We start from the raw sequence: 17,358 nt of genomic DNA on the forward strand, positions 1-17,358 counted from the left end.
CCAAAACTGGTGTTGACCATTTAATGCTAACATTTTTAGCTATTTCACTGTTGATCATTTTTTTCAGAAAGCTTTTGTGAGGCAGATCTGCAATAAAATGCTATTCTCACCCCTAATATGCCCTTTGGCTTGCCTTTATCTTGCTGTGCTCTCACACCCTAGGTTCTGAATTTCCCCTCCCTATCTTTTCCTCTCCCCTCTGTATCATCCCTTTGTCTTTCACCACTCCAGAGTCCAGACTCCTTCAGTTCATTGTTGTCCCTTTTAAGTCAGCTAAGTGCTCCTGCTGTTTTCAGTGGGGATCAATATTCTCAGTCTATTGCTGAAGTAAGCAGCAATGGGGGCAAGACAAAAATCCACACACTGTATTTAGAACTAGAGGAGTGTACAGAAACCTATCTAGTTCTGAATAATAGCATCGTCTAGCAGCAGATAGACAAATCTATGGATTTTCTCAAAAAATGTGAGAGTTCTGCATAAAAATAAGAGGGAAAAGGTTGCCCAGCTGAATTTAAGCATAGAAATAAAATCCTGACATATTTACTCAAACAAAACTCCTCTCTTTAGTAGGAATCTTGCTGGAGTAAGGATTTGAGGATTTAATTCAAAATCATAATAACGGATGACTGTGGTACAAAGGAAGTAATTTGAATACTGTGGTAGAGACAAAGAGGCTGATGAAATCTGAAAGCAGAGCAGTAGCTGGCAAAAAAAAACTTCTACTCAGTGAGAGAGAGCCCAGTGTTCCAAATGTAGACTTCAAAGTTCAAGAAACAGCAGCTCCCACCAAGACCCCACATTTTAATTAACGTTATAGTTTTTATTTAATGATCAGATTGAGAGTGTATTGACAATACAATTTGAGATGTTCTGCATTAAAACAATGAAATCTGAGCATGTTATTTAGTCCTTGCCAATACACAGAATTCGGCTGCTATCACTGGCATGAAGAAATCCTTGTGAAGTGTGTAAAGGTGTACAGTGTGTACCTATCATAGTATGGCAATGGAAGAAAAGTACTTTGCAATAAAAGAATGATAACTAAGTAAATTATTTGGTATTAAGTTAATAATTAAGTGTCAGTCCTATAGATATTGTCTAACAAAAAAGCCATCCTATAACATTGTTGTCAATTATCTGATCTGATTGTGAAATCACAGCAGCAATTTGCAAAGTATGTATGAAATTAAAACGTTGAGTACATAGAAAAAAATTATACAGACTCTGTTGTGCAGGCTTTGCTATGCATTGCTAGAACATGCAGCTCACTGTAGCTGGAAAAGCTCATCAGATCTTGAAAATACAAAGAATTCTACTATTTAAAAACCAAAACTAATTTGTTGTTCTTAACTTCCCTCCCACCAGTAATTGTCACTTCACCCTGGCCATTGGAAATGAAGAACAATTTTTCCACATTCACACCACTGTCTGTCAGCATTATTATCATGCTCTTAAAGTTTATTTTCCTCCAATGGTCCTAGTGGCAGCTTAAGCAAGGGGTGTTATATCTGTCCACAAGTAGACGGACCCAGGAAAAAATGTGTTGTAGTGTACTCCAACTAGCCAAACTCAGTTATTTTCCTATTTCCTTTCCAGAAGTTGGAAACTGCTTTTTCTATTTGACAAAAGGGTTGCCAGATGGTTTAACCAAAAATACTGAACACGCCCCACCCCCCCAAAAAAACACTGGGGAACAAAATCTGTTTGGGGGGGGGGGAAGAGGGGAGACCAAAGTTGCTGAACAAAAAAAACCCAGCATTAAAACAACATGGCCCCTTTCAGTGCATGCAGAGTCAGAATAGGGATAGGAACACGGGAGAGGTTGAGCATTAAGACCCAGGGAAGGCATTGCTTCCTCTTGGTCTTTAGGCTTTTTGCCAGCGGCCATTTTTTTTCTTGATCAAGCCAGAACACAACTTCCGTGAGGAACCAGGTAAGCAGGAGGTCCGGGGGGGAAGCCGGGGGCTGCACCCAGTTGCCGAGTGTATGTAGGGTTGCGCTAGGTGTCCGGTATTTTTGCCTCTTGGCAGGGGAAAAAAACCAGAACATACTGGACATTTTAGGTGTCTGGTATTTTTTGAAATTTTTTTAATCGGACAGGAGTTGAAAATACCGGACTGTCCGGGTCAATACCAGACACCTGGCAACCCTATTTGACAAAACAAGCTTGGAATTCCATTAACATATACAAAAGCAGCATTTTAAAACTATTTTTGTTTTAAGTTAAGCAACATTAAATGTACTGGAAACATATTTTTCATGTTAGCCTGAAGTAAATATGATGAAATTCAATAAGGACTAATGAATGCAAGGTACTCCACTCAGGAAGGAACAAATCAATTTCTCAGGTATAAAACAGGAAATTACTTCCTAGGAAACAGTACTGCACATCACAAGCTACATGGGAGTCAACAGTGTAAAACCTGCAAAAAAGCAAACATCATTCTGCTATGTATTAGCAGGTGTGTAGTAAGCAAGACACAGGAAGTAATTCTTTTGCTCTACTTTGTGCTGATTAGGCCTGAACCAGAGCATTGTTTTCAGTTCTAGTTGCCACATTTCAGGAAAGATGTGGACAAATTGAAGAAAGTCCTGAGAAGATAAACAAAAATGATTAAAGGGCTAGAAAACAGGACCCACAGGGGAAGACTGAAAAAATTGGGTTTAAGTGTGGAGAAGAGAGTTTTCAAATACATAAAAGGTTGTTATAAAGAGAAGGGAGAAAAAATATTCTCTTTAATTTCTGAGGACAGGGCAGAAAGCAATGGGATTAAATTGCAACAAGGGTGGTTTAAGATTTGACATTCTGAAAAATCTTCCTCTCGGGGTGGTTAAGCACTGGAATAAATTGCCTACAGAGGTTGTGGAATCTTAGGCCATGTCTTCACTAAATGGAAGATCAACACTGCTGCAATCGCTCTTCCGGAGTTCAATTTAGGGAGTCTAGTTAAGACTCGTAAAATTGAACTCAGAGGGCACCCCCATCTGCATCCGATACTCTTGTTTCTGCAAGGAGTAAGGGAAGTGATGGCAGGAAAACTCGAAATAAGGTACATTGACTCCAGCTACGTAATTAACATAGCTCAAATTGTGTATTTGATTTGACCTTCCCTTTTAGTGTAGACTTGGAATCAGTCATTTGAGAGAGAGCAGGTTAGATAAACACCTGTCAGAGATAGTCTAGAACCATGGTCACCAACCGGTCGATCGTGATCGACTGGTCGATTGCAAGGGCTCAACCAGTCGATCGCAAGGTGTTCGGGGCCCCCCCCATTTCTCTCCACCTGAGAAGCCCCACTACCTACCTCCAGCAACAATGGAGGTAGTGCTGGCTTCCTGTGGGGTGGATGCAAGTCCTGCAGCTGTACACCACTTCCGGGGGTTCCGGAAAGTGTGCTGGCTCAGGTCTGTGGCGTGCCGAAACTTGCGGGGGGGAAAGGAGCTTCCCTCCTGTGTGGGAAGGGGAGCTGGCCCCGGAGGAGGCGCCCGCGGGGGCTTCCCTCCTCTGCGGGGTGGAGGAGGAGGAGAGTCCTGGAAGGAGGCTGGTGCAGGGAACTCCTGCCCCCACTGCACCTTGATGCCTCCCCCTGGCACCCTGTCCCCTCTCTCCTGTTCCCCATTTGCACCCTGTCCCCTGCTGCAGAACCCTGCCCCCACACTAGCACCCACTAGCACTCTTCCCCAGTACCATGTCCCCTGCTCCCACCAGCACAGTTGGGGCCACATTAGTGAGGCTTGGGGAGGTTTTGGGAGGAATTTTTATTTTATTTTTTGCATCTCCCTTGTGTGGCCCCAACTGACTTTTCTGTGGGTCAGTGACCCCTGACTCAAAACAGGTTCCCTGCCCTTCTCATAAATAAAGACAATGAAGAAACTTTTTGTGTTTCTCACAGTATTTTATTTAAAAATGAAGCCTGGCCAACAAACCCCAATTGGGGACAAGCCCCCATCTGGCTGCAGCATTGTAACACTCCTGCACCCGGATATCTGAGCCTATATCTGAGCCTATCATACACTGGAACCAACTGCCTTGAGCCCCTCACATACTTCAACCCAAATTCTTGCACCCTCACAGCCATAAGCCTGTGGCCTGCTTAGTACCACAGCCCTCCATCTGACTCCAACACTCCCTGGCCTGGAGCTCCCTTCCCGAGCCAGCATCCCCTTCTCCATCTTCTCCTGCATCCAAATTTCCTCCCAGAGCTTGCACCTCTTACCCCTTCCCACAACCAAATCCCACATTCCCACCCCAGAGCCCACACATCCTGTCTCAACCCAGTGAGCTTATGGCTAGATTGCAGTTTTTCCAGGATTCCAGAGATATCCTGGAAAAACTCTTCTGCAAACAGGGATGCATTTGTTCATCTGCTTTTTTTAGTGGAAGAGCAAACATGCTTTTTCGGTAACCCCTATATTCCTCGTTCCATGAGGAATAAGTGGGATTCCAAAAGAAGGGGGTTTTCTAACATTTGGTCCAGTCTAGACAGGCCAAATATTGGAAAAACTCTTCCTACATAAGAATTGGAAAAAAAAAGTGACATTGTAGAGTGTATAAGGGCTGGGAATAGCAAGTGATGGAGAGGAGGAGAATAGAGAGGGAGGGGCTTCAAGGAAGGGGTGAGGTCTGGGGGAAGGATGGGGCAGTAGATCTTTACTTGTTCTAAGATTTAAAAAGTGATCTTGGGTGTAAAAAGGTTGGAGACCACTGGTCTAAAAGTACTTAATCCAGACTTGAGTGCAGGGGATTGGACTACAAGACCTCCTGAAGTTCCTTGGGCTATGTCTAGACTGCAAGCCTCTTTCAAAAGAGGCTTTTTTGAAAGATACTTTTGAAAAAGCCTCTTTTGAAAAAGACCATCTAGACTACAACCAGTACTTTTGAAAAAGCAAGCCACTTTTTCGAAAGAGAGCACCCAGGCAGTCTGGATGCTCTTTCAAAAAAGCATAGTTTGCATTACATAGCGCCTTTTTTCGAAGAGCACTTTCAAAAAAAGGCATTCCTCCTTGTATAATGAGGTTTTCTGCGGTCGAAAAACCTGCCACGTTCTTTTGATTTACTTTCAAAGAACATGGCAGCAGTCTAGACGCAGGGGAATTTTTTTTTTAAAAAAAGGCCACTTTTTTTGAAAAAACCCTGTAGTCTAGACACACCCTTGCAGTCCTATGATTTTACGCTTCTATGTAAAGCCAACTGATTTACTGAACAAAGTATTAAGTGTATTTAGTGATTATACAGGTTAGTTCTGGTCACCATAGGCCAAATATTCAAAGGTATTTGGCTATGTGTAAGTGGGGTTTCCAAAAGTGCCTAACTGAGGTAGGTGTCTGATTCCCTTTGAAATCAATGGGAATTTATCATATAATGAGCACAAGTAGTTTTGAAAAATCATTTAAATAGATATCTGCATCTTTAAATCTTAAAAATTTGGCCTCCTATCCTTCACATTTTTAGAATTAGTAAATCCTTTCTCCCACCTGGCTTTTTTAACAGATTGGAAGAGGAAACAAGCATTCCTGCTTTTTGAACTTCCAATCAGTTTCTCAACTTTAAATGTACTAGTCCAAGTGAAGGAAATATTCTCTCTCTCTCTGATTTCTGTCTTAACTGAAACAAAAAATAATTAAAGCAAAAGGTTTTCTGTACAACAAAAATTAAAAGTACATAATTAGGAAAATGTAAATATCAACATTAAGTCCATTATAAAGACTGAGAATATGGATACAGCACATACAATTGAGACATAGGCTATGTCTAGACTACACGTCTTTTTAAAAAGAGGCTTTTTCAAAAGATACTTTCGAAAAAGTGGCTTTTTCATAAGACAGCACCCAGGCAGTCTGGATGCTCTCTTTCAAAAAAGCACAGTTTGCATTACATAGCGCCTTTGCATTACAAAGGCATTATTCCTCATAAAATGAGGTTTTCAACAGTCAACAAAACTGCTGCGTTTTTTTGATTTACTGTCAACAGAACGCAGCGGCAGTCTAGATGCAGGTAAAGATTTTTCGAAAAAAGGCCACTTTTTTCGAAAAATCCCTGTAGTCTAGACACACCCATATAGTAAACCTTGATGTGATGATCATCATAGCTATTCAGAACTTTCTGGCATCTTCAGGTCCCCTTGACCTAAGGAAGAATTTCCATTAGCTGTTACTAGCATAAAGCCTATGACACAGTTGGTCAATTCTAATTTCATTTACTAGGGGTGGGGATGGGGTGGGGTGGGGTGAATACTCTCCCTACCCTTTATTAAAATATGCTGTTTTAAACCCTAATCAGATTAAGCATTTTGTAAGGGGGGCAACTAGTACTGCTCTAACAAACGTATTCATTATTAAATTATTTAAATGGGTTCTGTTTACTAGCGGAAGCTACTATTTTTCAACACTGGAATTGAACTCAAGTTGGAGTACATATGCATCTTTTTACCACTGGACAAAATCATTAAAATAAACTCATTCTCTCACTTGCGAATAAATGCCAAAAACTGCTATCTAATTTTATTACTTTTAACGATTTTCAGTTTGCCTGTCAAACGAGCAGAGTTATCTTTTGTGACTAAAACAGATTATTTGAGATAGAGGTTTAAGATGTGTCTAAAATGTTTGTTTCTGTGTTATCAGACCTTTCTGTTGTATGCCTTTACAGGAAATTAAAATGCATGACTGATAGTGAAACCGTCGCACCTGACTGGCCTTATTACAAAACCATTGATAGGATCCTGTCTAAAGTAACAGACCACAGTGATGTGAAAATGCATGAAAGTCAGCAACCAGGCCCTTCTACATCACAGACTGAGGCTTCGCAGTCTCCATCAGCTAAGTCTACACCTCTATACTTGCCATATAACCAGTTTACATATGAAGGAAGGGAAGAGTGTTTTGAAGATGAACATTCAGAGAGCTCATCAAGCTTACTTTCTTATAAGTTGAGGTGGATTTTTTAAAAAAATTTCTTTCTCATATTTCACACATTAGACTAGTTCTGTTGTATAACTGGAAAACTCTAGAATGTTTACATTAACCACTCTTGCCAGGACTTTTTTTATGTCACAAGTGAGATGAGTTTGCTGGTCTTTAACCTAAACAGTTAGACTAAGAGTTTTAGTTTTGTTTGGTTTTGTCCGTGGAGGAGGTCAGCACTGCAAACCACCACACTATATTGTCAAAATGTAGCATGGGTTCCTCTGCTTATGAGCTGTATAACATTTCTCCCAGGGTAGAAGAGGCCCATGCTAGTATTGCAGTGCATATGTAGAATAATGTGGGAAGTAGAACATGTTTCTTAGCTGCATTTTCCCTTGCTCTAGCTCGGAAGTGGGGAGCTTTTTTTGGGCTGGGGGCTACTGACCCACAGAAAAATCAGTTGGGGACCACACACAAGTGAGAAGCAACAAACCAAACAAACCCACCCATAACAAACAAAGCCAAAACAAACACTGACTGCTGTGCTCCCCACTTCCTCCCCTACCCACCCCCCACTAAGAAGGAGAAAGACGCTTCCCACCTTCACCCTACACACCAGAGTCTAGAGGGGCACAGATTGGTAGATTTTATGTGCGCTGGGGATACTGGAGCACCACTGCAGGTTCCCCAATGCTGGAGAGGAGCCCTGAGTCTCAGGGGCTGGATCCAGGCAAGCTGGGGGCCTCATCTGGCCCCTGGGCATGAGGTTCCTCATCGCTGCTCTAGCCATTGCTATTACACTTAATATGCATATGAAATTTCAATAGAGTCAACTATTATTAAAGTGTGTGTGTGAGAAACAGAGACACACACAAGACAGAGAGAATGCCTCAAAAATGCAAATAAAATATTTCTGTAGATTTTTGTCAGATATTTTTCAGTTTTCTAACAAGCATCTTGTAATGTGCATTTCAGCCACTATTAAATATAATTAAATTAAATAGAATTTAGAATGGCAGTTCTTTCAAGTGACAGTTAATATGAGGAATGTAAACATGCTTTTCTGTTGTTAACATTTGAGTTCCCTAGACAGAATGATTTCAGCCTACAGCAGTATTGTAGACATGACACACATTTCAGACTTCACTGCTCTCAGTTTTCATCACCAAAACATGGCAAAAAAAGAATTGATTGCAATCTTCTGTCAAAAGAAAATATTATGTTCATCCTGAAGATCCTTACTATGAGTCTGTGTAATACGAAGATTTTATGCATAACTGTGAAATTAGAAGTCACTCATGCAATTGTGAAACTAACTGCTGAACTAGAATTAAAACCACACAAACTGATCTGGAGTAATGGGCTTTCAGGCCTGCATTTGAGTGATTTGGGAGTTGAGTGATTAGAGTTGAGACTACTTCGTTCAATGAGTATAGCTGTCCCTGAGCAGTTGAGGATTTTAAATGTATTTCCTATTTACAGAGTAATCTCTGTGAACAACTTTTGGGCTACATTCATGTATCAACTCACAAATCATTCTTGTACAATTAGCAATTCATTTTAAGTATTTGATGCCTGTTCTTCAAACTTTCTTGACTGGATCAATGTAACTCTTAGTGTCATTTCTTTTGAAAACTCAAAAATTGATTTCTACAAATATTCTTTAATAACGTAAAATTCATTGTTTCTGCAAACACATCTACGAACATCTGCAAGCACATCTGTAAATGCAATCACTAGAGTTTTTGCTAACATAAACAATAATTTTGTTAAAAAGATTTGAGGTATTTATTCATCTTCCTTGAGGAAAAACTGCAGGAAGTTTGGACTGCCAGCAGCTAAAAGGATACTTGCGATAGGTATTACAGCCCTTCGCATCTGGAGTAAAATGAACCTCATTTTGCACTAGGGCTACGTCTACACTGCAGGCTTCTTGTACAAGAACTGTTTTGCGGAACAGTTCTTGTGAAAAAAGTCTTCCACAAGAGCACGTCCACACTGCCATGTGCTTTTGTGCAAAAGATGTGCTTTTGCGCAAGAGCGTCCATGGCAGTGTGGACACTCTCTTGCGCAAGAAAGCTCTGATGGCCATTTTAGCCATAGGGGTTTCTTGCGCAAGAAATTCATATTGCCCATCTACACTGCCTTCTTGTGGAAGAACTCTTGTGCAAGAGGGCTTATTCCTCGTAGGGTTAGGAATAACTCTTCTGGAAGAAGCCCTGTTTTCCGACGCTTTACTGTAAATTTACTTGCACAAGAACGCGCTTGCAGTGTAGATGCTCTGCAAGTTTTTGTGCAAGAACAGCCACTCTTGTGCAAAAAGCCTGCAGTGTAGACGTAGCCTAGAAGTATTTCTGGGTGGGTTATAAGAGCATAATGTAAAAGATGCAGCTATGTGAGAAGAAAGGAGTCAGGAAAAAATGGTGACTTACTGTAACTATGGTTCTTTGAGATGTGACGCAACATGTATTACGCTAAAGTGTATTTATGTGTAGTGCACTAGAGCAGGAGAAATTGACCAAGCCATACCCATAAAAGGACAATGCTCACACCCTGTGGCCATAGTTCTTCCTTTGGCTACATGGAGTGGTGCCACTCTGCCCCTCCCTCAGTTCCTTTTCACCAAACACTTTGAAACTCTTCTCCAGTGCAGAAGGGATAGAGGGTGACTCACAACTCAAAGAACACCACTCTAGTTAGTAATAGTTTCTTTTTCTTTGAGTAAAGACATGTAGACCATTTAATTGACTCACAAGCAGTATCCCAACCACTAATTTTGTACTATGTATTGGGTGTATGAACTCCCATCCCTTCAAACTGGCATCCATCATTTTGGTTTTCCTCTTTGGATGTAACCATTTGAGGGGCCATTTACCATGCAGGTAAATGTCTCCAATTTCTCCACATATTTCTTGAAGTGTGCTGGCCAGAACTGGACACAATTCTCCAATTGAAGCCTAATCAGCACAGAGTAGAGTGGAAGAATGACTTCTTGTATCTTACTCACAACACTCCAGTTAGTGCATCCCAAAATCATCTCTAGTTTGTCCAGATCATTTTGAATTATGACCCTATCCTCCAAAGCACTTGCAATCCTTCCCAGCCTGGTATCATCTGCAAACTTAATAAGCACACTCTCTATGCCATCATCTAAATCACTGATGAAGATATTGAACAAAACTGGTTCCAAAACAGACCCCCTGTGGAATCCCACTTGTTATGCCCTTCTAGCACGACTGTTCTTTTATTTTAACTTCTAAACCAACCCTATTTCTTCTAGCATTCACTATGTTAGGCATCCCGTCACCATCCATCATCTTGGTGAAAACCGAATCAAAGAAGTCATTGAGCACATCTGCCATTTCCAAGTTTCCTGTTATTGTTTCTCCCTCTTCACTGAGCAATGGCCTACTCTTGGTCTTCCTCTAGTTCTTAATATACTTGTAGAATATTTTCTTGTTACCCTTTATGGCTCTAGCTAGATTTGGCTCTTTTTGTGCCTTTGCCTTTCTAATCTTGCCCCTGCATGCCTGTGGTGTTTGCTTATATTCATCCTTTGTAATTTGACCTAGTTTCCACTTTTTGATTTTTAGATCACATAAGCTCTCCAAGTTGATGCAAGGTGGTCTCCTGTCATACTTCTAATCTTTCCTATGCAGCAGAATACCTTGCTTTTGGGCCCTTAATAATGTCCCTTTGAAAAACTGCCAACTCTCTTCAGTTGTTTTTGCTCTTAGTCTTGCTTCCTATAGGACCTTACTTACCAGATCTCTGAGTTTACTAAAATCTGCCTCCCTGAAATCCATTGTCTCTCTTTTACTGTTCTCCCTTCTACCATCCCTTAGAATCATGAGGTCTATGATCTCATGGTCACTTTCACGCAAGCTGCCTTCCACTTTCAAATTTTCAACCAGTTCTTCCCTACTTGTTAAAATCAAATCTAGAACAGCTTCCCCCTAGTAACTTTCTCAACCTTCTGAAGTAAAAAATTGTCTCTAATGCAGTCCAAGAATTTATTGGATAACCTGCGCCCTGCTGCGTTAGTTTCCCAATATAGGTCTAGATAGTTGAAGTCCCCCATCACCACCAAAGCCTGTGCTTTAGATGATTTTGTTAGTTGTTTAAAAAAAGCCTCGTTCAGCTCGTCTGCTTGGGAAGGTGGTCTGCAGTAGACCCCTAGCATGGCATCACCCTTGTTTTTTACCTCTTTTAACCTAACCCAGAGACTCTCAACAAGTCTGTCTTCTATGTTTATCTCCACCTCAGTCCAAGTGTATTCATTTTTAATATACAAGGCAACACCTCCTCCCTTTTCCCCCCACCTATCCTTACTGAGCAAGCTGTATCTCTCTATACCAATATTCAAATAGTGTGTATTATCCCACCAAGTCTCTGTGATACCAACTATGTCATAGTTGTGTATGTGAGCTTCTCATCAGCTGTGAGCTTCTAATCAGGGTTTGAAATCTAGAAACCTCTGCTCATTGGTTGAGCCTTAGCCTCTCCCCCTGAGTATCAGGCAGTCCAGAGCTTTATAAAAGAGTGAGTCAGCGACCAGGGAGCTTGCGAACAGGAGCTGTTAACAGGGAGTTTGGAGAGGGAGTTGGGATGGGGGTGAGATACACTCGTCATTTTTAACATCTTTTCACTACATTCCTTACCTTCAGGGAGGCATTGAATAACAACTGAGGAATCTCTCAAAAGGAAGGCAGATATGGATGGTGATAGCTCTGCTGTTGTTACCTACACAGCATGTGCCATGTTTATCTTCCTTCCAGAAGAAAGAAGGCAATACAAGCTGGTCACCATTTTGGAAGAAAAAATTAGAGGACTGGAGGCCCAAATATTGATCCTACGTTCTATCAGAGAGGATTAAGACTTCCTCGATAGAAGGCAGCGTTTAATCCTGCAGCCACAGTAGGCTGAAGAGCCAGTCAGGGCAGTACAGGACAAGGAAAAAAACTGGGTAGCATGTAACCTCTAGAAGGAGAAGGCGGCCAACTCAGGTATCCCCCATTCCTGTAGACGTAAGTAACCGCTTTCAGGCTCGCTCCACAGGCACTGCAGTGGAGAATGCTTTGGCAGGGACCTCTCAGGAAAGAATTCAGAAGGGAACACCATCTACCGGAAGGCATGGTATGCGCAGTCCTAGGGATAGGGGTTCAACAGCCATCACCCCCAAAAGACGGGTGGTGGTGGTGGTAAGGGATTCGCTCCTAAGAGGAAGAACAGACAGGGGAGAAAAGGAGGAGGAGTTGCATTGTATGTAAGAGAGCAGTATGATTGCTCAGAGCTCCAGTACTTAGAGGGAGAAAAGACTGTTGAGAGTCTATGGGTTAAATTTAGAGGTGGAAGCAACAGGGGTGATGTTGTGGTTGGTGTCTGCTATAGACCGCCGGATCAGGCGGATGAGGTAGACAAAGCTTTCTTTGGACAACTGAGAGAAGCTTCCAGATTGCAGACCCTGGTTCTCATGGGCGACTTTAATCACCCTGACATCTTTTGGGAGACCAATACGGCAGTACACAGACAATCCAGGAAGTTTTTGGAGAATGTTGGGGATAACTTCTTGGTAGGAGGAACTGACCAGGGGACATGGGCAGGTTGACCTGCTGCTCACAAACAGGGAGGAACTAGCAGGGGAAGTAGAGGTGGGTGACAACCTGGGAAGTAGTGATCATGAGATGGTAGATTTCGGGATCCTGACCAAAGGAAGAAGGAAGAGTAGCAAAATACACACCCTGAACTTCAGAAGAGCAGACTTTGACTCCCTCAGAGAACTGATGGGCAGGATCCCCTAGGATCTTACATGAAGGGGAAAGGAGTCCAGGAAAACTGGCAGTATTTTAAAGAAGTCTTATTAAAGGCACAGGAAGAAACCATCCCGATGTGCAGCAAGAAAAGCAAATATGGTAGGTGACCAGATTGGCTTACCAGGGACATCCATGAGAAGTGTAAACACAAAAAGGAAACTTACAAGAAGCGGAACTTTGGACTGATGACTAGGGAGGAGTATAAATATATTGCTCGAGAATGCAGGGGAGTTATCAGGAAGGCGAAAGTGCAATTGGAATTGCAGCTGGCAAGGTATGTGAAGGGTAACAAGAGAGGTTTCTACAGGCATGTTAGCAATAAGAGGGTGATCAGAGAAAGTGTGGGGCCCTTAATGGATGAGGGAGGTAACCTAGTGACAGGTGATGTGGGAAAAGCTGAAGTACTCAATGCTTTCTTTGCCTCTGAGTTCATGGACAAGGTCAGCTCCCAGACAAATGCACTAGACAATGCAGTATGGGAAGGAGATGGACAGCCCTTGGTGGGGAAAGAACAAGTTAGGAACTATTTAGAAAAGCTAAACATACACAAATCCATGGGCCCGGATTTAATGCGTCCAAGGATACTGAGGGAGTTGGCAAATGTCATTGCGGAGCCTTTGGCCATTATCTTTGAAAATTCGTGGAGATCGGGAGAGATCCCGGATGATTGGAAAAAAGCAAATGTAGTGCCCATCTTTAAAAAAAGGAAGGAGGACAATCCAGGGAACTACAGACCGGTCAGCCTTACCTCAGTCCCCGGAAAAATCATGGAGGTGATCCTCAAGGAATCCATTTTGAAGCACTTGGAAGAAGGAAAAATGATCAGGAATAGTCAACATGGATTCACGAAGATCAAGTCGTGCCTGACCAATCTGATTAGCTTCTATGATGAGGTAACTGGCTCTGTGGATATATACCTTGACTTTGGCAAAGCTTTTGATACGGTCTCCCAAAATATTCTTGCCAGCAAGTTAAGGGAGTATGGATTGGATAAATGGATTGTAAGATGGATAGAAAGCTGGCTAGACTGTTGGGCCCAATGGGTAGTGATCAACGGCTCAATGTCAGGTTGGTGCTCGGTTTCTAGCGGAGTGCCCCAAGGATCAGTTCTTGGACCAGTTTTTTTCAACATCTTTATTAATGATCTGGATGAAGGGATGGATTGTACCCTCAGCAAGTTTGCAGATGACACTTAGCTAGGGGGGGAGAGGTAGATACGCTGGAGGGCAGTGATAGGGTCCAGAGTGATGTGGACAGATTAGAGGATTGGGCCAAAAGAAATCAGATGAGGTTCAACAAAGACAAGTGCAGAGTCCTGCACTTGGGACGGATGAATCCCAACCATTCTTAGAGGCTGGGGGCTGAATGGCTAAGCAGCAGTTCAGCAGAAAAGGACCTGGGGATTACAGTGGATGAGATGCTGTATATGAGTCAACTGTGTGCCCTTGTAGCCAAGAAGGCTAATGGCATATTAGGGTGCATTAGGAGGAGCACTGTCAGCAGATCCAGGGAAGTGATTATTACACTTTATTCGGCTCTGGTGAGGCCACATCTGGAGTATTGTGTCCAGTTCTGGGCCCCCCACTACAAAAAGGATGCAGACACATTGGAGAGGGTCCAGCAGAGGGCAACCAAAATGATTAGGGGGCTGGAGCATGTGATTTATGAGGAGAGGCTGAGGGAGTTGGGTCTGTTTAGTCTGCAGAAGTGAAGAGTGAGGGGGGATTTGATAGCAGCCTTCAACTTCCTGTAGGGAGGTTCCAAAGAGGATGGAGAAAGACTGTTCACAGTAGTGATGGATGGCAGAACAAGGATCAATGGTCTCAAGTTACAGTGGGGGAGGTCTAGGTTGGATATTAAGAAAAACTATTTCACTAGGAGGGTGGTGAAGCACTAGAATGGGTTACGTAGGGAGGTGGTGTAATCTCCATCCCTAGAGGTGTTTAAGTCTCGGCTGGGTTGATTTAGTTGGGATTGGTCCTGCCTTGGGCAGGGGGCTGGACTAGATAACCTCCTGAGGTCTCTTCCAGCTCTATGATTCTATGATTTATTAGCACTTCAAGTTCTTCCTGCTTATTCCCCATACTTCTTGCATTTGTATATAGGCATCTAAGATACTGATCTGATTTTGCCTCCCAGTTCTGCCTTGTTCCTCCTTTATCTCTGCTATTATAGCCCATTCTTCCTCCCATTTCTGAACTTGTATTATATAAGAACATCTGACAATATTATGTAATAGTGTATTCTCTTAAACCTCCAAAAAAATCAATTACACTATAAATAGATTTCACTCACTTATTGCAGTACTGAGCCCAATAACTTTTTTTTTTATCAAAAGGCATATGGTCTGGATTTGAAGCCATCAAGAGCTAGATAATCCACCATTTCCCTTGTAGTCTGTTCCAGTGATTAATTACTCATTGTTAAATATTTCTGTTTTTAATTTGCCTGGTTTTTACTTCGAGCCACTGTGTTCTGTTATGCCTTTCTGCACTAGGCCAAAGAGCCCTTTTACCCTGTGTTTTCTCCCCTGAAATGTACTTAATTCATTAGGGTCAAGTCACCTTTTATCTTCTTTTTTGATAAACTATCTAGATTGAGCTTTTTAAGGCATTTTCTGTACCCCGCAAATCATGTTTCTGGCTCTTCTCTTCACCCTCTCTAATATTTCAGCATCCTTTAAAATTTCCTGTGCACACCAGAAATTGATAGTGCATTCTAGTAGTGTCTCACCAATTCCATGCACAATAGTAAAATCCTCTCCTTCCCAGTTAAGACAGGTTGAACATATGTGGTCTGGGACTCTCTGGTCCAGCAACATTCGTGGTCAGGCAGGACCACATGTTGTGGGACTAGAGAGTCCCAACAGCAGAGGTTGCCGGTTGCTGGGAGTGGAGCTAGCCTGAAGTGCAGTAGAGCCTGGGGAGTACCAAAGCCCACAGCTGTAAGGGTGGGGAAGCTGGCAGGGGTCCAGAGCTTGTGGGGCAGTGGAAACCGCAGCTGGGGGGAATTGGGGAAACCACTGGGAGATCCACTGGGGTGGCAGGGCTGCTGCAAGATCAGTAGAGCTGCCAGGAATTCTGGTGGGGCCGCAGGGCTTCAGCGGAGCTGCTGGGATCTCTGGTGAGGATGTCGCGAGGCTGGCAGGGCTGGGAGCTCCAGCAGGCCCGCTGCAAGGCAGATGGGGTCAGGAGCTCTGAGGGGGCTATTGTAGCTTGCAGGGATGAGAGGCTGGGGAGAGGAGCTCAGTGGGGAGTCTAGCAGTCCTCCTCCCAGGTCTCCCCTGGTCCAGCAAACTCCCTTGTCTGGGACTGGTCAGGTCCCAAGGATGCTGGACCAGGGAGGTCCAATCTTACATCCAAGGAATTCATTAGGACTTTTTTTGTCACAATTCCTCATTTGAAACTCATATTGAGGAGTTTGTCCACTGTGAAACCTCAATCTATTTATCAGTTTTCCAGGATACCGACCCTTATTATGTAAGTCTGGACTACGTTCCTCATTCCTAGATGTCTGATCTCACATTTGGCTGTATTAAAACACAGTTTGTTTGATTTGGCCTACCTAACAAGGAGAATCCAGATCAGTCTAAATGACTGCCCTTCCCTCATCATTATTTAGTATTCTGCCAAATTATCATTTGCAAATTTTATCAACAATTATTTTGTATTTCCTTTTAGATCATCTCCAACTATATTGCCTCTAAAGAGCCATATATTAGGACAGGGGTGAACAAAAGAGCATCCGCAGGCCAAATCTGGCCTGCGGACACCCTACCGCTCCTCCGTCCCCAAGCCAGTCAGAGCCTCCTCCCCCGCCGGGGGCGTGCGGCACTTGCAGGGCATAGAGTGAGACTTTGCACGCTCCCCTGACCATAGGCTCTGAAATACCTCACTCCCCTGGTGCTCCAGCCTCATGCTGGAGGGGAAGAGCAGGGAGGATTGAGGTTCAAGGCCTCAGACCAGATTTATTCTTCTGGGGTTCCATGGTTAATGGATTTTATGCCCCCCCCCCCCCCAGGCTCTGGAGAGGGGCCAAAAATGAGTGTGAGGGATAGGGATGGGGATGCAGGATCTGTGTGGGAGATGGAGTGCAGGAGCAGGTTGGGGGCAGGGGTCTGTCCAGAAGTGAGAGTGCAGGAGCAGGCTGGGGGTAGGGTGTCTGGCCGGGGGGAAGAGGCAGGAGCAGTGGAAGGTACAGGAGCAGGCTGGTGGTAGGTGTCTGGCCATGGGGGATGGACAGGGTGTCTGGCTGGGAGCAGGGGAAGAAACAGGCTGGGGCAAGTGTGTCTGGTCGGGGGAGGGGGCAGAAGCAGGCTGGTGGCAGCACGTTTGGCTGGGGGAGGCGGCAGGTGCAGGCTGGGAGTGTGAGGTCTTGGTGGAGGGAGTGAGTGAGGGGACTCAGTGTGGGAATGAGTGTGGTGTTGGGGGGGGGGGTGTAGGATATGGGCATAAGGGGGTGAAGGCACTTACTTGCTTTCACACGCAGGCAATGTAGCTTAGGCACTGCCACTTGCTGCTTCCAATTGGCTGGATTCTGGCCAATTGGAGCAGTGGGGAAAGCCTCCAGCAAGCATGTCCCTGTGCTGCTGTCCTCAGGTGGGGGAGGGGGAAAGGAAGCAGCAGCATGCATGCTTCCC

The 17,358-nt window shown here is 43.6% G+C and overlaps 1 protein-coding gene and 1 long non-coding RNA gene across 3 annotated transcripts in view; one reads left to right on the top strand and one right to left on the bottom strand.

The window, feature by feature from the left end:
- The window catches only part of LOC106732361 (uncharacterized), a 94,497-nt gene that overhangs the window by 54,246 nt on the left and 22,893 nt on the right, over window positions 1-17,358 (bottom strand). The gene's annotated exons all lie outside the window — the stretch shown is intronic.
- MSANTD1 (Myb/SANT DNA binding domain containing 1) overlaps window positions 1-17,358 on the top strand; it is a 32,579-nt gene that overhangs the window by 11,699 nt on the left and 3,522 nt on the right. The window contains exon 3 of the mRNA XM_025187341.3: window positions 6,650-6,934. Within this exon, the coding sequence (XP_025043126.1) occupies window positions 6,650-6,934 (285 nt within the window). The remainder of the gene's footprint in view (window positions 1-6,649; window positions 6,935-17,358) is intronic.

This window comes from Pelodiscus sinensis, chromosome 4, assembly GCF_052426305.1.
Source record: "Pelodiscus sinensis isolate ZL-2025 chromosome 4, ASM5242630v1, whole genome shotgun sequence".
In the NCBI taxonomy this organism is placed as follows: Eukaryota; Metazoa; Chordata; order Testudines; family Trionychidae; genus Pelodiscus; species Pelodiscus sinensis.